The sequence below is a fragment of the Poecilia reticulata genome, linkage group LG16 (assembly GCF_000633615.1).
Source record: "Poecilia reticulata strain Guanapo linkage group LG16, Guppy_female_1.0+MT, whole genome shotgun sequence".
Lineage (NCBI taxonomy): Eukaryota > Metazoa > Chordata > Actinopteri > Cyprinodontiformes > Poeciliidae > Poecilia > Poecilia reticulata.
This window is the reverse complement of record NC_024346.1, coordinates 18,999,972-19,024,428: the sequence shown is the minus strand read 5'-3', so window position 1 is coordinate 19,024,428 and position 24,457 is coordinate 18,999,972. Positions and strand designations below refer to the sequence as shown.

The window sequence follows — 24,457 nt, the reverse complement described above, 5'->3', positions numbered from 1 at the left end:
GGCTCTGCTTCCACATCAGATGAGGAACCGACACCATCTGATGATGACGAGGGATGTCCAACAAACAAAGACCAGCCACATCTGCGGTTTGAGATTACCAGTGACGATGGTTTTAGTGTGGAGGCAGACAGCGTAGAAGGTAAGAAAAGTCATCAGGAATGACCTTTGACAGTTCTAATCTACTTCTCTTTAGCTTACCACAGTTTTTTTGTAGGGTAGGATCTATGAAAGAGGCTGATGTTTTTATATGTTTTGGCTCATTATCTTGCTGAAAAACACAGGGTGTACACATTTCCAGTCTTTTTGGCAGTGCCAAACACAGTTTTATTAAAACCTCTTGACAGTTCTAAGAATTTATAACAGCATTTGCTCTAACATTTCTGGGTCTTTTGCAAGAGAAACACACCCATAGCAACACAGTTCATCCCTCAAAAACACGAGCAACTCCCTTACATAGTCATTCTTAGTTTTATGCTACACTCCCTTGAATCGTATGATTTTTGTCTTGGCTTGATGCAATCCCCCCTCCCCCCCATCTTTGCTCCTCACCAGTGGCCTGGAAAGCAGTGGTTGATGGTGTGCAGGAAGCCCGAGCAATCGCAAGACTCCGGCCCCTGACTTTTCAGAAAATCACAGGGGCCCGCATGCTGGGGCTGGTCCACGACGCCATCGTGTTTTTGCTGGAGCAACTTGAAGGAGCCCACCGCTGTCAGCGACATACTTTCCGTTTCTTCAAACAGTTCAACCAGGAAGACGACCTGCCCGTCAATCCGACCGGCTGCGCCCGCTCTGAGCTTTACGTCAGGTATAACTGCTTAATAGTTTCACCAGCATTTCTCTTTTAACCTGCTTCTTGTTACATTCACATGCTGAAATATGGAAGCCAGACTGTTTCTGCTCTTGTTTGCACGGAACAAATGTTTGACCTATTTTTTTCCCCAAGCAGATGTGCGATGAGATGCTTTTATCCAAGGGTGGTTTCGATGAAACAAGTTCGACATGACGGCATTTATTCAGACTGTTACCTTGTATGTTTTTACAGGAAGTCTACATTTGACATGTTCAACTTCCTGGCTTCTCAGCACAGACAGCTTCCCGACATCGGCCCATATGATGATGAGGAAGATGAAGTACTTCTGAAGTCCACAAGGTCTTGTATTACGATTGTACATTCTGTTAGGTCTTTGAGAGTCAGAATGAAACTTTTCAGCCAGCAGACGTTACGGTCAAACGGAGAGTTGGCTGGTGTGTTGGTGCTCACAGTTCTTGGAACACTGATGAGCGTTGACTCTCAGGGAACTGATTTAAACATCGTTTTTTTTTTTTTTAAGACCATCAAATGCATTTATTGTTGAAATTAAAAACAAGTTTGTTCTAGGATGTTTATTTTACATTAGCACACGCAATGTGGGTCTTTTAGTTTTGAAGTTAAATTATAGGGATTCAACGATATAAAAATTGCAGATATGGCTGATTGCCAGTATTTGCAGAAGCTATTTATATTATACTAACCTTTTAACACCCCAACAACGAAAACGCTGGCATTGCGTCTCTGTTCAGTTAAACACCCCATCACATCCTGTGCTGAATCACCGTCACATGACCGGCCCCTCTTAAAGCAAAAGGTCAAAGGGGAAAAAGAAGGAAATAAAAATAGGTTGTTGCTGTCGGCCCAGTTTTACTCATCGCCTCGATACCAATATGCAAAAAAAGGATTAACGTGTTTTACCTTTACTAATCAGGACTGAATCTTAACTTACAGTCTGAGCTCTGCTGGATATAAAGCGGCTTATCAATGAACAAAAGAATCACGTAAAAGTGTTTGTTGTATAAATCACTACGGAGCGCCATATTTCGTCTCAGTATTTTTAAAAACAAACGTCTCCAAGGATATTGATTTCCTGTTTTGTTTTTTTTTCTTTCAGTCTGACTACAGAGATTTTTTTTTTCTTTTGCAGACATAAGCTGAAACTAATTCTCAAATGCTTTTTTAAAATTCTAACATTCTAATATATTGGCTGGAAACATCCATTTAATCAATCGGATTAAAAAAAAAAATCAAACCTCTAATCAAAGTTATCAAGATAAAATTACCCAGTTCTAATCTGCTGCTGATTGATTGATGTGCATTTATTAAAATGAATACCACAGAGCTGTAAATGTCTCTGAGTCTATTTTTTTTGTTGTTGTTCCTTCTCTCAGACGGGCTACCAGCTTGGAGCTGCCAATGGCCATGCGTTTCAGACACCTGGAAAGGACGTCCAAGGAGGCGGTTGGAGTCTACAGGTCAGCTGCTTTTACAAAACCAACATGGTTTTATTGCTCACGGTTGCTTTAATAAGAAGAAGCAGTGATCAACAAAGAAAAGCGGCGGCGCTCTACGTCAGCAAAATAAGCTTATGTAGCTTATTTGCACCACCAGTCTTGTTTTTAATGAAACCTGGCGTCTTCCTGTTCCAGGTAAAACAGACATCTGGTTATTCAAGTGTTCAAATTTAAGGGTCAGCTTTTTCCATCGAAGTAAGATGATGACATGCTTATGGTTTCAGTAGTTTGACATTATGCAAACTCTGCCATGACTCTGCTTCTGTGGTATTTTTTGTGAGCGTTGGCATCTCTGCCACTAAATGTGTCCGTCCGGTACGGACATGTTGGGAAGTTAGTTTGTCCAAAATCACATAAGTTATGTACATGAATAAATGAGTATGATCCTTAATGACTAAATTCATTTAGATGACTAGATTGAATGTAGTAGGTTTTGTAGGGGGTCATCACAAGAAGGAAAATGAAGTTGTCAGCATTTTCTTTTTATGCAACAACGAGGAATAGGACTGGGTTCATGCTCAAGTATATACGTGTCCTGATTGTGAAATGTATGTAATTTGTCACATAATAATACGTGTTGTTAGTCAGGTCATTGTAATCCTCTCTGCCTTCACAAAGTAAAAAAAAGAGTCTTACATCCTTGTAGATCCCATGTAGATCTACAAGGATGTAGATCCTTGTAGATCTACATGGGATCTACAAGGAAATGTAAACTTTTTCTTGCAGAATCCCAAACACGTTTTTTCTATTTTTTCCCTCTGACATATTTTCCCCCTTGTCAATGCAGGTCTGCGATCCACGGGCGCGGTCTGTTCTGCAAAAGGAACATCGAAGCTGGGGAGATGGTCATCGAGTATGCCGGCATCGTCATCCGCTCGGTGCTCACCGACAAAAGAGAGAAGTACTACGACGGCAAGGTAGGGCGACTCTCCTCTATGACCATCTTCAGCCTTAGGCTGATCAGGTGTCGGGCCGTCTACAGCGCCGTGTGCCGTGTTCTCCCCATCCAGGGCATCGGCTGCTACATGTTCCGCATCGACGACTTCGACGTGGTGGACGCGACCATGCACGGCAACGCGGCCAGGTTCATCAACCACTCCTGCGAACCCAACTGCTACTCGCGCGTGATCAACGTGGAAGGCCGGAAGCACATCGTCATCTTCGCACTCCGAAAAATCTACCGGGGCGAGGAACTCACCTACGACTACAAGTTCCCCATCGAGGACGCCAGCAACAAGCTCAACTGCAACTGCGGGGCCCGGCGATGCCGGCGCTTCCTCAACTGACGACTCGGTGGGATGTCAAGAGAGTTGAGGATCTTTGGTCACTAAGTAGGCCTTAAAATGAATGTGGCGAGCAGTGGTCTGCACAGCCTGGAGCGAGGATAAACCACTATGACGCTGGCCGGATACACGTGGCTGGTCAGGAATAAATTCCGGGAATTAATGTGGCTTGGAAAGTAAGGAAAATCCAACTTTTGGGACGTCTCCTGACTCGCATTTCCACAGTATGCTTTCTTTTGTTATGAGGATTATTTTATTTGGGTGAGGAACCTCCACATGTTCGACTGCTGCAGCAGTTGGAAAGGAAGTGGTTTTTGATATTTATAACTCGACGTTAAAAGCAGAAACAGAGTTTCTCCATTTTAAATGGAGGATGCCAACACTCACCAAGCCTTATGTGTTTGAAGCATTGCTGAAAATCTGTCAATAGCTACATTTTGGTTCCTGATGAGTTTTGGGATTCATCACCCAGTCGTACTCGCATGTTCACCATTGCTCCATTCAGTTTTTTTTTTCTTTTTTTTTGGTGGTGGGTGCGTTATATCCCCATCTGTGCAGTGGTGATGTCTGTTTTCTTGAGCCATACATTCACCCAATCTTGTATTTATGTGTTTTAATTTACTTACAATCAACATTTTTCTTTTTTTCTTTTTTTTTTTTCTAGATGTAAATTTTGTTTATAACTAAACAACCATGGTGCTAAAGCTTTGAAAGCTTTCTTTTTCTTTAGTTGGACTAAAATGTCTTGAGAATCAGGAATTGTTTCGCTGTACATTTTACTTTCCCTGCTGAGATCACGAACGTTAAACTTATGCACTCAAGCATTACTCCTAAAAATCACTTGTGTGCCGAGATTTTCTGATCATCGTCAATCATCAGCTCGTCTCCATCCACTCTCATCCAGTGTTCAGTTTTAAATCGGATGTCGTAATGTGCTGGTGATAATAGTGTCATAAATATAAAGACAAAAAGCGCGTCTCAAAAAAGGCGGCGAATTTGCTCTGCGTATGTAGCAAACACTACCCAAGCCAAAAGCGAAGATTTGTGGAGGGAAGAACTTTTTTTAAAGTATATATTTTATTCTCTTTTATTCTTTATCTGATGCTTTTTTTTTTTTTTTTTGGTCCTACTGCAATAAAGACTTGGCAGCCCGGCGCTTGCACACGAATAAACATCACCATCAAAACATCACCTTCTTCTTTCTGAGACCTGCTACAGTTTGTCTAGAAGTGGAGGGGAGCACTGGGGATGAAAGCATTGCTACTGAGCGCGTGCGTTCGGCTCCGGTCAGTCGGTCGGCACGGAGCTGATGAGGGGAGGAGGGAGCATTCGGCACCTTTAAAATTGAAAAAGAAAAAAAAAAAGTTCAATGTTGTAAGTGTTCAGTGCTGTTAATGACTAGGCTAAAACAAAATCACGCTGTTCGGCTTGTTAATCGTATTTATTCACCTTTTGATTTGTGTTTTTAATGGTGAAAGGTTGTGCTGTGTATAAAGCAGTGGCGGTCGAGTGTACTGATAAGAGTTCTCCCTCTTTTGTATATTGTTTTTTTTTTTTTTGTTTGTTTACAGATTATGTCCTGTGTTTCATTTATTTACTTGAATTTTCATTTCAGGCAGTTGTGTCATACATTTAGGCCTTTTATGACTTCCTGAAACAGCTTTTCTTTCTTTCTTTTTTAAAAAGAAGCAKTTTTATTCAATTTATTTTTTTATTGTAGAATACTGCCTATCTTAGCATCAGCCAGAGTTAAAAGCGAGCACTGTTTGCCTGTTGGAAACCCATTCTTCTTTCCCCACCTTTCCTGTTTTAGAGTCTCAGAGGAGCAGATTTCCATCATGTTTTCTCATTCGCATGACAGGATGCGATACTGGGTGGGAGCCCCAGATGAGCAGAGTCAGTCCTAACTCCTTTGCAAGGATTTCTACCTCAGCTGCTTAAACAGATGTTTGGGAATACTGATGCAAAAAGAGACTTTGATTTAAAAACTAAAAAAAGCTCGATTTTAATAATCTTGTATGTGCGTGCGTGTGTATATATTGTGTTTTTCTTTTCTTTTCGTTTTTTCTGTGTGCATGGAATGAAGGCTGCAGAAGCACTAGTTAAATGCAGAAGTTATGACCATCTCTCCCAGGATCTGTTAAGAAAGCTGTATGTTATATATACACACCTATATAAATATATATATATATATAATATACATATATATAATAAATATATAAAATAGGGTTATTTTAAAGTGTAAAAGACAAATGAAAAAAATGTCCTCTTTAAATTTACGTCTTTGTTACCATGTACAAATAAACCCTGAGTTTGTAAATATTTGTATATACATTTCTAAACCTGTTTAATTTTCTATGCACTTTTTTTATTTATAATGTTACTTGCTTAATAAAGATGTTAAGATGTTTGAACATATTTTAATTGTTTATTGTAACAAGTCAGTATGATGCTGCAAAAACATAAAGGTAATGGAGTGGAAATGGTACATTGTTTAAATTTTTTTTTTATACATATAAAATAACACTTTACATGTGCCTCTCGGTATGAAAAAATTCTCAGTATAAAAATAAGTCAAGCATAAATGTATGAAAATACAAAGGTAAAAAAAACAATTTCAGAAATCCTTCAACATTTTGGGAGGTATTGTAAACCTTCATTAATACGCCTTAAAATCACGTTTTATTGCACAGACATAATCTCACTGAAAATGGCACTGCTCTCCCAATGAACACTGAAGATGGGGGCTCCAACAAAGCTCCCAGGGCCTTTGGAAGAGAAAAGGGCCCACACCATCACAGAACCTCCACCGTACTTAACAGTGGGTGTCAAGTACGGTGATCATTTTTCATATTGCTTCCAAATGTTAGCTGCTGGGGAAAAAAAAAAGGAAGTGGCCCAATTAGTCTAACCAATGTTCGACAAACTCCACATTTACATTTGAAATGGTAGGACAGAAGCGTTACCCCCAACAAACAACTGGACGAAACGTAGATGCGCTCCTAAATGTGGCAGTTCTCTAGCGGGGAACTCTGAACAGTCGTTTCGCTTCATCATCTCATCCTGCTGAGTCTGTGTGGTCTCAAGATGAACTCTGTTCCTAGTATGGCACAGTTCCAGTTGTTTTAGTGACTGCTTTGACCATGTCTGTGGTTACACTTAGGTGAGTACATTTCCCTGTACCCATGTCCTGATTTACAAAGAACACGTCCTCCCTGCATGAACAGTGCGTCCCCTTAAGAGTTGAAAGCGAGAGAAGTGGGCCTCTGTGCTGCATCACATTTGTATGCCAGAGACGCCCTCTTCCTGGGTTATCGACTACTACAACTTAAAAAGTAAAATACTTTTTTTTTTTTTATGTCCTCCCGTCCCCCCACTGACCATGAGCTCAAATAAAAAGTTGGATTTAAAAAATACACATTATGATGAGATTCTGCTGCTGCACAAAAAGACCATTTGAGGTTGTTCTCTTTTTTTGGGGGCTCGCTTGCCAAGGAATGATGAATTCCTGTCCACTTGCAGCAACTTTAACCCCACGGAAACGCGGATGGACTTCTCTAGAATTTAGTCTGGACTTTTCGACATCCCATTAACCGCGCGTTAGCATATCTGACGCAGATGGGTGGGAGCTGTTCTTGTCAAAGTAACTCGAGTTGAACACTAATGTGTTTGAGGTCATGCTCCGTTCCGTTTTAAAGAACGTCGTCGACTCGGTGATTAGAAAGGAAAAAAAGGAAATGCCACTCATATGAAGTTTTTTGGAATAGGCCTGAGTTTTGCCAGAACGCTGATGGCATCGTTGCGATTCATTTGTCTGAGCAGCTTGGCCAGGTGGCCCACCGTCCAGTCAGGCTGCTTGCTGGTGACCCCCTCCAACACGGCTTTCAGGGGGCTTTTAGTGTCCTTCATGGAGTAAGTGTAGGTGATCCAGGTGGAAGGGAAGGAGCAGTGAGACGCCAGATGCTTCGTGCTCTTTATGCCCTGCGTGTCTGGGTCCAGCAGAATCACCAGCTCCTCCAAAACATCGAGATCGTCCAGAACTTTGTGCAAAGGGGCTGACAGGATATCGGCATCTACAAAGAAAAAAAAAAAAAGAAAAAACAGAAGGTAGTGGAAAACTATTACTATGGTGTGTTCTCATCAGGAATTTTTATTGATCTCTTTTGCTGTGTTGGTGTGCGTAAAAGACCGTCCATGTGCTCGATTGTAACTCGGTTGGCTTCGTGTAAGGCATCCGGAGACATTTTCACTCACTTAGCATGTCACACAGAACTTCGCTGTTTCTCTCTGGCTGGATGGGGGAAAATCCTTCATTCTGATACGACGTCCTTCTCCTGTAGAAAGCTTTTTTACACACACCTGTGGAAAGCAAGAAGAGACGTGGAGGTTATTTTTAACTGAGGCGGTTCAGAAACCAACGTTTCCGAGCAGAGGTTCATATCTGCTCATCACGGACGTGAATTTACATCATTTTCAGGCTTTTATATTATTCGCCACCATTCAGCGGGTTTTTTTTTTGTTGGTTTTTTTGTAGCTGTCAAAAACCAGCAACCGACAAACACCTTTCTCCTGAGTCATAGTTGCTTGTAAATACTCATATTCTTAAAAAATAAAAATAAAAAATCATTATTCTTATCACTTTGTGCAATGCACCAGCGCTACTGGCAGCAAAACCAACCCTCAGCATGATACTGCCACCATCATGCATGAGCTCTGGGTCAGTGTTCCTATGTTTGAAAGCCTGAAATTCATTGTGGCCAAATAGCTCAATCTTTGTCTTGTCTGACTATAAAACGCATCTCCAGGCAGCATTTTAGGAAGCATTGATGAGGATGGTCGATGGTCAAGGCTCAAGCTTTCAACCCTGACAAAGTTCTGCAGTTTATCGAAACGCTGATAAGCAACGCCAGTGACTCGCATGATGCTTCAGATGTCGTGAAGGGCACCGAGATAAGCTCAGCAGAGTGGTCAGATAAGACACAGCTACAGTGCGTAGCTGCAGTTGTGAGTGTAATTATTAGGGTTTAAAGCTTGAGTAGCCATTTTCATTATTTATTTATTTTTTTTACTTTCGTTTATTTCATTCTGGTAGCAATTAAAAAACTTCAGCGCTGCAGTCAGTTGGAACAGTGGCGTTCAGTTGTTAAACACTGGGAGATTTCTGGAAACATGCTGCCTTGTAATAGTTGAGATTTGTGTCATTTTGAAAGTCATAGGCTGATGAATACTAATCTCTTTCCATCTAACGAGACGATTGTTTCTGAAGAAAACAACAAAAACAATGTGGTAATTCAGTTCCCATCTTCCCTTTACCACAAGCGTTTGCTCATATGGGAAGCTGAAAGAGTCATCATTCAAGCAACAAAATCTTGATGTATTAGCAGGGGCTTCCTGAATTAAATGCGTGCTTGGCGTTTGGAAAACATCAATTCAGCCAAAACAAGCACTCAAGCACACAGCCTGAGGCTTGGGTATTTTCCGCAAAAATCCAACTGAGCTTCAACTAGAAAAGGAAGATTTGTCCAAATATGACTAACGGCGCAAGTTCATAATGAGCCCTGTACATGTGATTTTTGGATCAAAAAAGTGGATTTTTGATCCACTTTTTTTTTTTTTAACCAGGAAGACCGGTTTAAAAAAGTCAAAACTCATTAAAAACCCACATATCCATGAATATCCATGAAGATAGTAACTTGCATTGCATACCTCTTCTTTTTTTCATCATCAAAGCACAAAGAGCAGCAACCAGAAGGATGATAATAATAATTATTATTATTGGTACAGTCCCTTGAAAGAAGAACAGAGAGAATTTAAGTCACATTTTGGCAACAGAAAATGGGATTTGGAGACTAAAGTTTATGTCACTTACACAGGGCTGCTTGCTGCGAACTCGGTGAGACGGTTGTTATGTATGTTTGAGTCTGAAAAAAAGGGGAAAGAGAAGTTTTCAACATCACCAAAATAACCATTGCTAAATTATCTTCTCACAAGGCAGAAAAATCATAAGTTCAAAGTTGCCATAAATAGATAGAAAACCAGAAAATCCAAAAGTAATGACAGTTTGTGTGCAAGTGAATCGTCTACTGAAAGGGGGAATTCAGAGTAACAACATGAGCTCCTCCATTCCTGTCTATACAGATGGTTCTAATTTAGAGTACATTTCTGTCTGAGAAGCTAGTGAAGCTTTTGGCATTGCTTAAAAGGCGAAGTTTATTTAAAAGCAGATTAGAGGGGGGAAAAAGTCATTAAATGTTCAAGTGTTAAACTTTTCCCTTTTCCTGTTACTTAGCTGGATCATAACCTAATGGGGTGATTTCAAAAAACCCGTTTCTCAAGCAGGAAAACTGGAATATTTACAGATTCCAAAAGTCGGGCAACTTCGTGCAACACGTGAAGCAACTCTCAGAAACAATGACTGTTTGGGTTGATCAACCAAAAAACATTGGGCTGTTTTCGCTCCGTTTTTGTGGAAATTTAAAAAAATAAATAAATAAAAATTACAAGTTTTCCTTCAAGTTTTGATTTAAAATTGAATGCGCAGGATATACCATAAAGCGGATGTTTTCTCTATTTCATTCTAATATACTAGAAGGAAATGAATCTGCTGCTAACATTTTGTATTCATCATTATATCTTACGCAGAAAGATGCGTAAAAGTAACATTTCATGGAAACCTAAATAAAACTTCACCACAAACAGCCATGTCGCTGGGGGATTTTTTTTCTTTCTCAAACATGTGGGCATATGTCCTACTTATTTCCTGCACAAACCAAAATAAACTGCAGATAAAGTGACGATCGGAAAAAATTACCGTTGCCGCAGTGCTGAGTGATGTTGCTGCATGGGTGGTTATAGATTTCTAAGGAAGAAGCAAACGTTGATGCGATGCAAGATAAAGATAAAGTAAGTCAAAGTGAACCAAAGATAACGGACTCACAGGGAGGGGGGTTGTTGTCGACTCATTTCTTCAGTAATGCAGAAGCAGAGGAAGACAAAAAAAAATTGCTTTTATTTACTCTGCGGCAAGTTTCACACCGAAAAATCCACTTTGTTGAAAACAGATGATTGTAAACACACACACACACACACACACACACACACACACACACACACACACAAAAACATGCAAAGAAGATGCAGTTACTTGACAAATAGCTCTGCTGCGGATCGTAGTTTTCTTACCTTATTTCCTGACAAATAATGTCGGATACTGAAGTGCAGTTTTTCACCACAGTAGTGCCAGGAGGACACGTAGAACATTCTCGACAGTAATACTGGCTGCCGTCGTTAAAAGTGTTGGGTTTGCATTTCTTGTGAGTGTCCGTGTGGATCCCACCGTCATCGCCGCGTCCACAATTATTTTCAACTTCAGATCCTGCATAATATAATATAATATAATATAATATAATATAATATAATATAATATAATATAATATAATATAATATAATATAATATAATATATGCATACCAGCTTTTTTGTCACACGGCTCACAATTCCCCTGGTTCCGGTTCCAGAAGGTAGTTAGATCTGTGCATATGTTTGAGTACCCCATCTTCTGCATTCTGTTTCACATGGTGTGTGATGACACGTAATCCTTTATAGTCGAAGGCGGAGCATAATTGTAGAACGGTTCCATTCTGTCGAATAATTGGCTCTCATATCAGGAGATTGGACCTGCTGTAGATGTTCACTAACACCATAGAAACAGACCCCCCCCCGACTGTTTATTAAATTCTTATTTTAGGTCAGTCAAGACTGCCGAAATTATTTCTATTTGCTAAAAGGAAGAATAATGCTACTATAATATTAGCTTTTTTAATATGTATGTCAGGGTCAAGCATGTTGGATCCACAAGCTTTTTATATTGGTTTGCTGACGTTTTGATTTTTATTTAAACCATTACTCGTTCTGACAGAATTAGTATAATTAGTCAGGTATTTTGTGTGTGAAACAGATCTTTGTGATGGCAAATCCACAGCAACGACTTTGTTGTCCGTTATCCATGTTGTCACATATAGAGAAAAAACAGAGGAGTTTTGTTTTTTTTTGTTGCAAAGTGTTTAAAGTAAAAATGATTTTAAAAAATTAAAAAAAAGAAGTTGAAATGAAAAGATAAAATAAGTTGAGGCCTATTAACAATTAAGTCAAGGTTAAAAAAGGGTGACATTTTACATAAAAGGTACTGGCCTTCAGCCAAATCGATCAAGACAAACCTTTAGCTCCTTGGATGATTTTGTAAATTATGATAATTTAATGAAAGTTGGCATTTTTAATGGACTTTCAATGCAACTTTTAGAGCAACTTTGCATTAAAAGTGCCATTATTTACCGAATGACACTTCATGACAACTGTCATAAACTTTCACAAAGACTTCTTTATGTTCATGACAGGTGTTATGTCATGTTCATGACAGTGTCATATCAGTCTTATGCACACCCCTTCAGATAAAGTGTTACCAGCACATTTTTGGAGGTGAAATTTTACAGGTGATTCTTTTTTTTTGGCAAATCTTAAAGAAAAAAAAAACATACATAATTGCCCATGATCAATATTTAGAGTTATAAATTCATTGTCTAAAATGTCTGGTTCTAATATGACTATTTTTCTTTGTTTTGACATCTTGTCATCTTGACATCTCATTCAAAAAGTAACTGAAGACATATTTATAAAAACACGATAAACATTATGTTTTTCATTATCTGTATCGTTAAAATGATTTATCTCGTTTTATTCGTTTCATGCTCCTACTTTAAGAAACACTTACTGAGTTTTTCTTTGAAAATGCTTCATTTACTGACTAGCTTACTGGTGAACGGTTCTATTTATTTTTGTATTGGACTTAGATTCCTGAAAAGAAGGATATAATATAAACATGGCTTGTAAAAGTTCATCTAATAACTCTGTAGTGAGTTTCTGCTGGGGAAAACCCCCCCAAGGTGGTTAGTCTGACCTTGTGTTGTGGTCCACTGTAACAAAGTCACCTTATACTGGGAGAAACCAAGCCGCCGTTAACTGGAAATGTTGTGCTTGATCAGCCGATTCAACAGGAAAAAGGACAGTCAATTCCTTTTTTTTATGTTAAATCCTTCAACGATTAAACAAAACACTGTAACGTCCATAACATTAAGTTGAACTTTTTTTATTTATTATATTGCCAGAATTGGTTCATTTGGGATCACTTGTTTTAAACTTACATTTGTCATTCAATGGTCATTAACTGTGTATAAACTGATCCTAAGAAGAAGATCTCTTCTTGTGTGATGCCATTTTGTTCATGAAGTTTTATGGCGTTTCAGACATTTTTTTTCATTCACACACCTGTTGACTGGAAAACAGTTTGTGATCTTTAGTCATTTCCATGTAAACTTTGTTGTCATTAACATAATTTTCTTGGAGCTGAAGAGCACTGTAGCATCTTCAAGGTCTTCTACTATCAGTAGGTTTGTTGCTAAAAGTTAGGAAACTGTAACTTGCTGAAGGAAATGCTAAATCACTGTGGTGAGTCCGGTCAGAACCCCAAAGAAACCAGAGTCGGTTGGTCCAACCTGCACTTGCTGTTCAGTCTTTATTTCGGCATAACGGTGTGGTTCTACAAAATATAAATAATAATGCAGCATCAGTGTCTGATGAATAAATGACTAAAATAATAACACACTTACTGACACAAAACATTCTGTTCTAAATAAACACGACACAAAAAAAAAACCACGTTGTGTAGCTCAAGTGCGCACGTGAACGAAGCTTGCAATCAATTAACGCTAAAACGTAAACATTCAGATAGGTAAATAATATTCTTAACTTTCTAACATCACTTACTTGTATTCCACGCACACACATCGAAAATAAAAGGTAACAACAACTCCGAACGGTAACTCAAAACTACACAAATGTGATCGGTAACTGTTTTCTTCTCTCCCTTTTATCATCTGCGTGCTGATCCACAGGTGCTCTAAGCTCCGCCCCCTTAAAGGGCCTCAGCACTTAGGCAGCCTTTTCCACAGCTGCAATTAGCTACAAATACAAATAACACTTTTGTAATACAATTCAACAAACTGACGTGCGTAGAGGCTGACCTGTCCACAGTATTAGCATGTGGCAAATTAGACTGTGTTGCATGTGACCAGGAATACATTAGACTTTGGTCTTGTGCAAATTAAAACTGACTCCAGTTTCTTTCCTTGGAATGGCAATGAAAGAACTGGGAGACGGAAAAGCTGGCGGTATCCTCTGGTATGTTTCCAGGAGGATGATTGCTTTGCAGAAGCATACACGAAACTATCAATACAAAACAGTGCAATACAGAGAGACATCATCTTGCCAATGGTATAGACCAGAAATCTGCAACCTGTGGCTACAATAAATAATGAAATAAATTCACAACTTCAACAACAGGTATTTGTATTGGAAATTCTGGCACAGAAGAGAAGGATTTATTTGCCTGCGTTTACACATTTAAGACCATTACAACCACATGTATTTACGTAAAGAGGCAACCAAACAAGTTTCCCCATTCCCTTTAATCAGTGCTGCCTCATGGTTTGAATTAGGAGAACTTGCAACTTCGAGCTTCCTTTCCCGCTCATGTGGAACCAGAACTTTTTCTAGATATTTTCTGACCAATATTTCCATCGCAAATATACCCAATTACGTCATTATCATATTAAATTATACAAAAGGCATGTTCATAAGTATGTTTATAGGTATGATTAACTTTGCTCATCTGTGTGTGAAAACACATGGCTTGTCTGAGTAAACAGAACATGGTTGTACATACTGAGAAGAATGTTTATGACCACACTTTAGGCAAGGTTGTAGCTTTGGGAAAGGCGTGTAATAAAATCCTTTTAGGCCTGATTTACTGGACTAAGGTGGGGGTCAGTGGAAAGTAGCAGAAAGTTCTGTGGCATGTGGTGGTGTGACTGTGCATAGAACTTGGTCGTTTAGGATGTCATTATGCTGGCCTGTTTTCTCCCAGGCAAGAATATATTGAGAAATTGGCGCAATTTTCTTGTTTAAAGTTAAGTTGTTCTTACAGCTGCCACTTCAATAACCACAGGCCTGTCCTGAGTAGGGTAGATGATCTACTCTGAGCGATACAGTGAGAGTACTGCTGAGGCAGCATAAAGCGGGAGCTTAACTCTAGCTGGGGAAGGTAAAGCCTTTCCTCCAACTGTTAGCGGCTCATTGTCACTATAGGTACACGGACTGAAAGGTCAGTTCATCTCAGATGGGATTTATAATTGCTAAACTTGTGTTTAGGTCACTTTTAAGAAGCTCAGATGTAGTTGCTGGCATTGGTCAGGATGCTGGAACCTAATTGTATTGCTGTTCTTTCATCGAGCAAAGAACTTTGACATTGATGTCATCATGATCATACTTTGCTGCTAGTGTGTATTTCCTTCCCCCCCCCGTTTCTGTGATGCATCCTGGAGTAAGAGAAGACAGCAATGTGGAGACCACAGAGTGCTGTGGATCGACGCAGGTCCGGACAAAAGGACAACAGACCTCTACAGCTAGTCGCCCACAGTCTATCATGGTAGTCCATTCCACACCAACTGGGGAGAAAATTCACTGTGAGAGCTACTTGATAAATGTAAGCTGTATTCTTTTGCTATTTTTTGTTTCGTTTACAATGGAAGCTTGAATTAGTGTAGTTGTTGCTTTAATCTTAAGAATGTTACCATATCTTAAACAAGATCCACATGTTTGTGGTACATGCCGCATATTTAATAATGTAATGCAAAAAGGAATGAAACTACACAAGCGATTAAAGACGTGTGCAAGTAGTTCTCTATCTCAACTCTCTTAACCTTTCACCGATTTGAACTTACAGGTTGTCAGTTTGTCTCAACCTACTGACATTTCGTAGCCTGTAAACAAACCATGTATTTTACAGTTGTGAACCAGCTTACTTCACCTTTTAGTCAAGTATTTTGTTAAATTACAAAACCCCAAAGTGACAAAATGCTTGTGTCTGTCCTTTATTTAATCAAGTAAAAGCAAACATTACTGATGCATTGCTCCAAGATTTCCTTAAAATCTAGTGCTCAAATGTTTACATTGGAATGTTTACAAATGAGAGATGGAAACAATAAAAAAATTGTGGTGTAAATATTTAATAAATCAATGACTGTGAGATTTCCATAGAGTTTGGAAAGACTCATTCACTTACTGGCAAAAGAAGAGTGTTGCTTCAGAACAGGGGAAGGGAGTAATGGAGAGCGGCTCTGCAACATCCTTAAAAGTAGAGTGAACATAAACAGTTTCATTATCTTCAAGGAACACTCTGCCTGGAAGAATGTCCTGTCCAGTTCCTCGGAGGCTCTTCCTTAGGACATCTTGACCTTCACCATGGTCGACACAAACAACTGTCCTGTCATGTTAGTTCTGTGGAAAAATAGTGTAGGGCATTAATAAAAATACTTTACGAAGATCACTCAAATCTCCCTCACAATATTATTCTCTGTTTTGCAGAAGAAAGTAATTTGATAGAAAAAAAAAAAAAAACTCTTACAATTGTGTCAAACTTTGTGACAAATTTTTTTCTGAATTTTGTTTTCTTAGTGATTGCTTTTTAACAAGATTTTCTCAAACAGCAATTCCTCGCAGACATTCAAGCGCAAGGAAGTTTAACCACTTAAATATTCTTGTGGGAGAAAGATCATTTTTGCAGCCAAAATGAAGTACTAAGAAACCAAAAAAGTGCATGCATAAAATGGCAAAGGAGAGAAAAAACAGAGAGAGAAAAAAAACATGCACAGCAATAAAGCTGCAGTAAATCTGAATGTGCAGGGAATACTGGAGCTTTATTACAATTGCCTGTTGTGTGCAAATTAAAGAGGGTTTCATACTGTCACGGCAGTATGAAACCCTCTATTCCCAAATAGCAGTGCCTCTAATTTTCTAAGGAAAGTTTGAGGAACTGTGGTGCTTTGAACTGAAATGCACTCCATGACCTTGTGGTCTGGCTGTAGTTTCAGCAGGAAGCATAATAACTGTGTTTCTTTCCTTAGACAAAGACTCTTACTGACGCCGTGGCAGAGACATCTCCTGGTTTTGCTCCAACCAGGAAACGCTACAAAAGCACAACGGATATTCCTTATCCAGGCAGTTTTTGCTTGCTGCCTCCCTGCACCCCTGGAGTCACAGATAAAGAGCAGAACATCTGGCGGCGTTGTTCATTGAGCGAGACCAACAACGTGTCGCAATTCCGTCGTCATGCCCTCAGTGTCCCCAACATGGGCTCCTCCAGTCCCCTTCATTTCACCCACAGCAGCCCTCTCCACACCAGCCCACTCTCACCAGCACACAGCAACATATCTAGCCCTGGAAGGGAAATGGAGAGGCTTGCAAAGGCTCGAAGTAAACTCCTAGAAAGTGAAAGCAACCAAACACCCAGACTTCCTCCAGAAACCAGAGAGCAACTTCGCTATGTGTCCAAGGATGGAAAGTGCAGAGTCAACCTAGGCCACATTGATGAAAGGGGGCGTTTTCTCTCTGATATCTTTACCTCTTTTGTGGACCTCCAGTACCGCTGGTTTCTATTTGTTTTTATGATGTGCTATATTACAACCTGGTTCCTATTTGCTGGCCTTTATTATGTGAATGCATCCATTCGCGGTGACATGGGTCAAGAACAACCTCTTGGTACAAGTCGGAACCAGCATGTAGACCAAAATCACTGCTATTTGGGAATAGATGGTTTCATATCGGCTCTTCTGTTCTCCGTGGAGACACAGCGTACCATTGGTTATGGCTCACGGACCGTTTCCCCCACCTGCCACGAGGGAGTGCTGCTGGTCATGATGCAGTGCATCGTGGGCTCCATGATAGATGCCCTCATGGTGGGCTGCATGTTTGTGAAAATATCTCGACCCAAAAAGCGAGCCGAGACGCTTCTTTTCAGCCGCACGTGCGTCATCGCAAACCGCGATGACCAACTATGCCTGATGTTTCGCCTCGGAGACCTGCGCGAGAGCCACATGGTGGATGCAAAGGTTCGAGCAAAGTTAATAAAGTCCCGCCAGACAGCCGAGGGGGAATTTCTACCATTGGAGCAGACAGAGATTGACCTCGGATATGAAACTGGATCAGACCGCCTCTTCCTGGTTGAACCTCAAGTCATTCAGCATAATATTGGTGCAAGCAGCCCGCTGTGGGACCTGGGCCCGGAGCAACTCCGACGACAGCAGTTTGAGATAATTGTTATATTGGAGGGAATAGTCGAGGCCACAGGTTAGTAGCAGTTAACTCCACAGGAAGGGCAGATAGAGTAGAATCTTAACATTCCCAACATTTATTTTTCACAGTAATTTAACTTTTTCCTGCCTGTCCTTTTTCTCCCAATTTGAGTTTTATGTCTATCTTCTTTTGCAAAAATATATTATTAAAATCAAAAGAGAGAGAGACCACCCACGGAGGGTGAGAAGGGATTTTTTTTATTATTATAAATGTTTACTTTGTAAACAAACCACAAATATTAGATGAGATGCAACTGGCGTTCTTGAACCTCATTCTGATGAAATCCGTCACACCACATTTGTATTAAGTCCCTTAGGTTGTTACTGTGCAGAACCAATTTATCCACAACTGTAGATGCAAGCATTTGATGCATGTTTTTTTTTTTTTTTTTTACCATCTTTGTCATGTGGATACTTTTTTTCCAGATTAGCTTGAGATGTAAACAAGGGTTCTTATGGCTTCCCCTCAACAGTTCCTTTTGATTGCTCTGGATTTTTGCTTAGGGCTGTCGGAGTAAAGAGCGCTGAATATATCGTGTGCATGCCACACTTTAAAGATTTTCATTCTAAAGAAATGCTGAAAACCATTACATCTCTCTTTCACATCACACTTATCCACTAGTGTGTCATAAAGGCTTTTTAAAATACTCCCACGATTGTGACTACGACGTTACAAAAAGTGCAGAGAGGCATTAATCATTGTTACAGTCAAATTGAATGAGAATATTCAGTCAATTGAAAGAGTCCATTCAATGTTGCCTTCCTTCAGACCACAGACATATTTTTTCTAGTGAGATGTGAGATGTTGAGGTTTGGCTCTGGGACTAAAATTCCTGAACTCTCATGAGGACACTGGCCTGTGCATGGACCATTGATTAAAACTAGAAAACAACTCCTGTGGCCAGACTTTTGAATCTAATTTATATAATTGCTCTGTGACAAAAAAAAAGAAAAAAAGAAAAAATAGAATCTCTTTCAAAGAAAATGGTCTTTCAACACTTTAATCTGTCTGGTTTCTAGTTTCATTTTTGCATGAGAGCTCAACAGCTGTAAGAGTGAGAGACTGAGCAGACTGCAGTTAAAGGGTTTTTTATCTTGGGTCTGGCAGCTACTACTTCCTAAGTCTGCAAAAATGTGCATGGATTCCAGACATCAGTGATCAAATCTCTTGACACCAACCTGATTATTTCCAACAAAACATCAGTAACAACAGTTTCAAATGTCACATGCTTTGGAACGTTTCTGAAACAAATTTACATAACAATTTCTTTGATAATTTTAAACAAGTTTTTTTTTCTATTTTAAGTAACTTGTATCTCAAAAATAAAGTGACTTAAATGTGAGCAAAAACACGAGCCACTTGTTACTCTTTAAATAAGATATGGAAACAAATAGCATTTTCTAACCGGGAAAAGTTCAGCCACCATACCTCCTAAGTACTGTAGTTACCCATTTGGTTGAAATAATATCCTTGAGATACTTCTTGTAGTCTTCTACCAGTTTATAATGTCGCTCCAGTCCTCAAAGCACAGGAGTATATGAGCTTTGACTGTTGTCCCAGAGCCAGATGATTCTTATTTCCCAGCCAGTACTTGGTGGGTTCATTGACTTGTTTTGGGTCACTGCCTTCAGTATCCAGTTCTGCTTCAGCTGTATTTTGCTTAATAAATGTTCCCACATTTTCCTCAAACACCCTCTGATGTTTGTAATTCACTATTGATTCTGACATGTTGAACTATTGGCCTGATGTTTTTCTCTTGGAAGGAAGTGATGATTTGGTTTACATTAGACATGGCCTCTGTTCCTGTGTCCAAATAATTACATTTTAGATTAATTTGTCCAATGAACATGATTCCAGAAGTCCTTATCTTGTTATTTCAGACAAACTTCAGTCTTTTCTTCATGCTTTTTGTAAAGCTCAAATGAACTTTTCCCACGGAAATTTCACTGCAGGTTTCTCCAATGGCCGTTACGCTCATTTATTTAGGTAATTCTTTCAGTCAAGGCTGATGGCTTAGAGCTATTGAAAAACAAAAACTCATATTCCCAAAAATAAAAATATTACATCAGACCAATAAGAAAGGAATTTAATAGATGTGTTGTATTATGGGAAACACAATCATTAAAAACTATCGAAGCTCTAGAATTTAATTAAAGTTTTTGCCTAGATTTTTCTGTTTAGTTAATAGATTTTACTTTTGGTATATTTTTTCACCTACCTTATTTATCAGATTCTATTTGTTGGTTTTGCTATTTTTTTTTTCTAAATCGTTATTTAAAAAGATAAAATCTCTCCACTAAAACACAAGTTTTATTACGTAAATGCTGATTGCATCCTAAAACAGTACGTGTCCTTTGAGTAGGCCCATTTATACTTTTCCCATACAGATTTGCTCCAGGTAAACTACTGAAGATGACATAATTGCCGTAATTATCATTAATTTCTCCTATGTTTTCACTTGTTTTCAGCTTCATCATACAAATTCTAGATACCAGGTTGAATGAATTACAAATGCAATGTACCTTTGCAACAGCAACGATGCATGTCCAGCTCTAATTTTTTCATCCCTAAGCAAATTTACTGTACATTCAAATAAAAAAAAACATCAAGGCATCGTAGTAAAAGGATGCAATGTCACGATGTTCACATAAAGTACTGTGCAGGGAAATGCAAACACACAGCGACATCTTGTGGAACACAATGTAAATTACACTTCTTTTATTTTTTTCTTCTCTTCTCTCTTTTTTTTTTTTTTTACAGGAATGATGTGCCAAGCCAAAACATCTTACATAGAAACAGAGATTGAGTGGGGCGCTCGCTTTGAACCCTGCATGATGCTGGAGAAAGGCTCATTTCGAGTGGATCTGCGCAGGTTCCACACCACATACAAGGTACCGCTTCCAAACTGCAGCGCCAGCCAAGCACACCAGCTGATGGTTCTGGCAGGGTGCAAAGTCCAAAGCCACACCGCTTACAGGGAGTGCGATGCTTGGGCAGAGGGAGCAGCTGAAGAAGGCAAAGACAAGTCTCTGTCGAACATTCGGTTTACCATCGGTGGCATTCAGGAGGAAAGAATGTCAGAAGGTAATGAAAGTGAAGCAAGTGCTGAGCAGATGCTGTGATAGAATGTTTTACAGGACTTTTAACATCCCCCTCCTAACCTTAGATATGCATAGACCCGTTTATTAAATATTGGCATGTAACAAAAGAAAAATAAAAGGCAAAAGCATGAATAAAATATTATATCAACAAACTGACTGCATTCCCATCCCCTTCTTTGTCTTTTTGGAAGCTAATAATCACATTTAAGCATTCATTCAAACTAAAGTTATTTCAAGTTTATGTGCTGTGTGTTTTAGATGCAGCTTGTGATAACAGTGTTAGAAGGCTTACCACAAATGACTTATTAAAAAGAAAATCAGACTCTAAACGTACAAACGTTAATAAACCATCAGCTTTGCAGAGAGACTAGACTTTATTTTTCAGTCATGGTTGTCAATTTTATCAGTCAGATTTTTAAAAAAATTACTTTTCAAGATAAAAAATATTGCATTTTTGTGACACTTAAACATTTTAGAGAAACAAAAACATTTTATTTTCAAAGATAAATGCAGTTGCAGGGTGCAAAGCTAATCAAATCAACCTGACCCTTTGTAAAAAGGTAATTGTCTCCCTTGTTAAACAGTTAAACAGTTAAGTTTAATTTACAATTTACACCATGAAGATGTCAGACAAGACATGATGTTGAAACACAGAGCTAAAGTGGCGTTCCCTTTGCCAGTGGTCTCCTGAATAACAATGATTGTAAATTAAGCATTTTGTTACAAATAAAAAAATCTGGAAAGCGTGGTGTGCTTCTTGTATTTAGCTCTTTCCCCTCTGATATCCTGGATTGATCTTCCAGTGTGAACAACTACCTTCTGGAGTAATGTAGCTATAGTGAATAGAGTCCATCTGTGTGAAATTGACTCTTAGTATGAACACATCCCATCTATGAAGGCCTCAGTGATTTGTTGGAGAACTTTAGTGAACAAACGAGATCAGAGACACCAAAGAAGGCCTTAGTGCGGTAAGGGAGAAAGTTGTGGAGAAAGTTTAACTGCAGCTGTTGATGCCAAAGGTCGCATTAAGAAGATTAATACAGTGGAGATAGGCTTTGAGTGGCATGCGTCACCATATGCATTTGTCTGCCTACGCTGAACTCTTTTAATCACTGAACTGATTCAGAAGATTGTCACTGTGACATGAAACCAACCGCATTCTTAAAAATCATTGCTTGTCACACTGGAGTCAGGCTTTGATCCCCATTAGCTGCTCGACGGGCAGTAAATGCAAATGCTAGTAAAGGTCCTAGACACACTGCATAAACAAATACACACTCAGCCACACACATCCTCTCGCACAAACTCCCCCTAGTTTCTGAGAACATCTCATCGCCACCACAAGCTTAACAGACCGATAAAGACATTAAGCATTTCTATACTATTTCACTCGCTCACCACAAATAAGCAGCATAGCTTTTGATGTCCTGAAGAACGTATCTGACGCATTAGATGCGATTCGTCTGATAAGAGTAAAACCAAAAAAGTATCATTTAAATAACGACACTGATGAGTATTTATATGTGATTAAATAGACAGATCCTTGAAGGGAAAAACCTAAGCAGAAGAAAATGCTCTTCTTTGTAAGTGGATAAATTGAAAGAATCGCAGACATAACTCTGTACTTACAAACTTATTTATTTGGTGAAGTAGTAACAGTAGTATCAGTAGTAACATAGCACATTTATCTGGTAAATGCTTAGCTGGCAAAAGAAATAAACATTTATTTATATTCCTTTTCATACTTATTATGATAATGCTGTTGAAACTCACTCTTATCAGTAAGTGGTAGCAGGCCTGTAAGCTGTACAGAAAGCTCCCTGGAGGAAGCATTTTATAATGTCACGTATCGCAAACATAAACTACTGAGAAAACATCAGTTGTAACATACCGCATGTGTAGCTTTTGTAAAAAGCATTTCATCTACCGAGTGCTATTTAATCTAAAGGACGTGTTGTAGGTGAATTGATGTCCATGCATTTGGCAATGAATGACAGAAAACGAAAGATCTTAGCTGAGGATTAAAAAGTAACTTGGCTAGAGGATCTAACATTTATTAAATAGTAATACAGCAGAATGATAGATTAAAAAATAGCACATGCAACCTTTATCATATTTCAGTTAATGTTGATGATGATGTTGATAATCTAGTTTGACACATTTTTATATTTAAGAATGAATAAAATGCATATATGCATGCTGACCTGCCTATTCATATAACCACATCATACTCACATATATGTGAGTATGATATGGTTTTAACTAAATTAATTATTACGTTTTATTTTTACTGTGCAGTGATAGTAGGGCTGATTCTGATATTTCCTGTGTTCTTTCTAGCGAGGCATTTAAAGCTCCAGCACAAGAAAATGCAGATTTTTGTTTTCGCTGCATGTCCTCTTGAGGGCGCTGTGAACCCGGGTGAAGGCTGCGAAGATGGCACAAGCAGTCCAATAATAATTTTGAAAGTCAGAGGGAGGATTCCTGCGTCATGCATCGAGGATTAGATGCTGATGTGGCTTTAATGCCTGGTAAACACTTTCAAAACCCTTAATGTCACTGGAAATAGTACTGCATCTGTATTTCCTATTGTTGCAAATGCAAATAGAGAACGGTTTCATTTTGCATAGATATTACACCCATGAATGTCGGGTTTGACCTTGAACCACAAATTGGAGAAATGTTTTTATTCAACGTTCACTTTTGTATGGGTTAAGCACATCTCCCGTACTGTAAATACAACCTGAATTAAACAGCCTCACAGGAGATTCACCAACTAAAGCTACAGCTTTATGAGGATGGCCTCATATGTGGGAGATGTACAAGTAGGTGTTGTTGATGCTCCAGTCAGGGGGGAAGTCCTGCACAGCGTGGCTCTTGACGTGCCTCTGCATGGCGACCAGGCTGCTGCAGAACTCCAGGCACACGGTGCACTGGTAGGGCGCTGCGCCGCCATGGGTCCGCAGGTGTTTGATCATGGCAGAGTAGTCCCGTGAGCGCTGACCACACAGACGACACTCGAACGGCTTCTCTCCTAGAAGCAAAGACAATGCACAGGAAGGAAGACATTTAAGGTGTTTGGGGGTGGGGGGTGCAAACTCTGAGCATCGGCAAAGGGTCTCACATTTATATTCTAGCATATGAGCTTTTCAGTCGGTTGTTGTCAAACCCTGTAAATGACGAGTACGCATCACTTCCGTGATTTTTTTCTTTTCTTTCTTTTTCAGAAATGAATTGCGTTAGTGCGTGAAATCACCTAAACTGGGACACTTTTATGCTAATCATCCAGGTTTGCACAAGTTAACTTCATGCCATTGTTCCACTTAGTCAGTTTGTTTCTCTGATTTTATGTCATGGTAAGAACAAAAAGAGCACATCCACCGGCTAACCATTTGCTACTTACGTCTAGATGTGGATAAAAATGAAATTGTGAAACATTTGAATGTTCCAGATTCGTTCTTAACTTATGTGGAGTGGTAGTCACTTTAAGCTATACGCTTTATAT

The 24,457-nt window shown here is 39.2% G+C and overlaps 4 protein-coding genes and 1 long non-coding RNA gene across 10 annotated transcripts in view; 2 read left to right on the top strand and 3 right to left on the bottom strand.

Moving 5' to 3' along the window:
* kmt2bb (lysine (K)-specific methyltransferase 2Bb) overlaps nucleotides 1–6,096 on the top strand; it is a 34,534-nt gene extending 28,438 nt beyond the window's left edge. For both annotated transcript variants that reach the window (XM_008432414.2, XM_008432413.2), the window contains 6 exons: nucleotides 2–139; nucleotides 553–805; nucleotides 1,043–1,150; nucleotides 2,203–2,286; nucleotides 3,113–3,242; nucleotides 3,336–6,096. In XM_008432414.2, the coding sequence (XP_008430636.1) occupies nucleotides 2–139; nucleotides 553–805; nucleotides 1,043–1,150; nucleotides 2,203–2,286; nucleotides 3,113–3,242; nucleotides 3,336–3,611 (989 nt within the window). In that variant the 3' untranslated portion in view covers nucleotides 3,612–6,096. The remainder of the gene's footprint in view (nucleotide 1; nucleotides 140–552; nucleotides 806–1,042; nucleotides 1,151–2,202; nucleotides 2,287–3,112; nucleotides 3,243–3,335) is intronic.
* On the bottom strand, nucleotides 5,154–11,274 carry igflr1 (IGF-like family receptor 1). 3 transcript variants are annotated; one of them, XM_008432411.2, is made up of 8 exons: nucleotides 11,078–11,274; nucleotides 10,791–10,983; nucleotides 10,546–10,573; nucleotides 10,420–10,467; nucleotides 9,478–9,529; nucleotides 9,320–9,395; nucleotides 7,863–7,969; nucleotides 5,154–7,681 (listed from the first exon to the last, which is right to left on the bottom strand). In XM_008432411.2, exons 1-8 carry the CDS (start codon nucleotides 11,169–11,171, stop codon nucleotides 7,353–7,355), a joined length of 927 nt encoding a protein of 308 aa, XP_008430633.1. In that variant the 5' UTR covers nucleotides 11,172–11,274; the 3' UTR covers nucleotides 5,154–7,352. The 3 variants fall into 3 exon arrangements, with proteins under 3 accessions (XP_008430633.1, XP_008430632.1, XP_008430634.1); XM_008432410.2 differs by having other exon boundaries at nucleotides 7,863–7,967; nucleotides 9,315–9,395; nucleotides 11,078–11,272; XM_008432412.2 differs by lacking the exon at nucleotides 9,320–9,395 and having other exon boundaries at nucleotides 7,863–7,967; nucleotides 11,078–11,272.
* A 1,459-nt stretch (nucleotides 11,275–12,733) lies between these two features.
* Nucleotides 12,734–20,605, bottom strand: LOC103478520 (uncharacterized). The gene is made up of 3 exons (XR_535816.1): nucleotides 19,280–20,605; nucleotides 15,783–15,997; nucleotides 12,734–13,199 (listed from the first exon to the last, which is right to left on the bottom strand). It is a non-coding gene; the product is annotated as an uncharacterized LOC103478520 (long non-coding RNA).
* Nucleotides 13,193–21,696, top strand: kcnj20 (potassium inwardly rectifying channel subfamily J member 20). 2 transcript variants are annotated; one of them, XM_008432416.2, is made up of 3 exons: nucleotides 13,193–15,203; nucleotides 16,624–17,845; nucleotides 20,612–21,696. In XM_008432416.2, the coding sequence occupies exons 1-3, from the start codon at nucleotides 15,030–15,032 to the stop codon at nucleotides 20,971–20,973; spliced, it is 1,758 nt and encodes a 585-aa protein (XP_008430638.1). In that variant the 5' UTR covers nucleotides 13,193–15,029; the 3' UTR covers nucleotides 20,974–21,696. The 2 variants fall into 2 exon arrangements, with proteins under 2 accessions (XP_008430638.1, XP_008430639.1); XM_008432417.2 differs by lacking the exon at nucleotides 20,612–21,696 and having other exon boundaries at nucleotides 16,624–17,850.
* Nucleotides 21,697–22,602: 906 nt separating this feature from the next.
* Nucleotides 22,603–24,457, bottom strand: part of zbtb32 (zinc finger and BTB domain containing 32) — a 10,390-nt gene continuing 8,535 nt past the window's right edge. For both annotated transcript variants that reach the window (XM_008432418.2, XM_017309365.1), the window contains one exon: nucleotides 22,603–23,986. In XM_008432418.2, coding sequence (XP_008430640.1) covers nucleotides 23,757–23,986 — 230 coding nt within the window. In that variant the 3' untranslated portion in view covers nucleotides 22,603–23,756. The remainder of the gene's footprint in view (nucleotides 23,987–24,457) is intronic.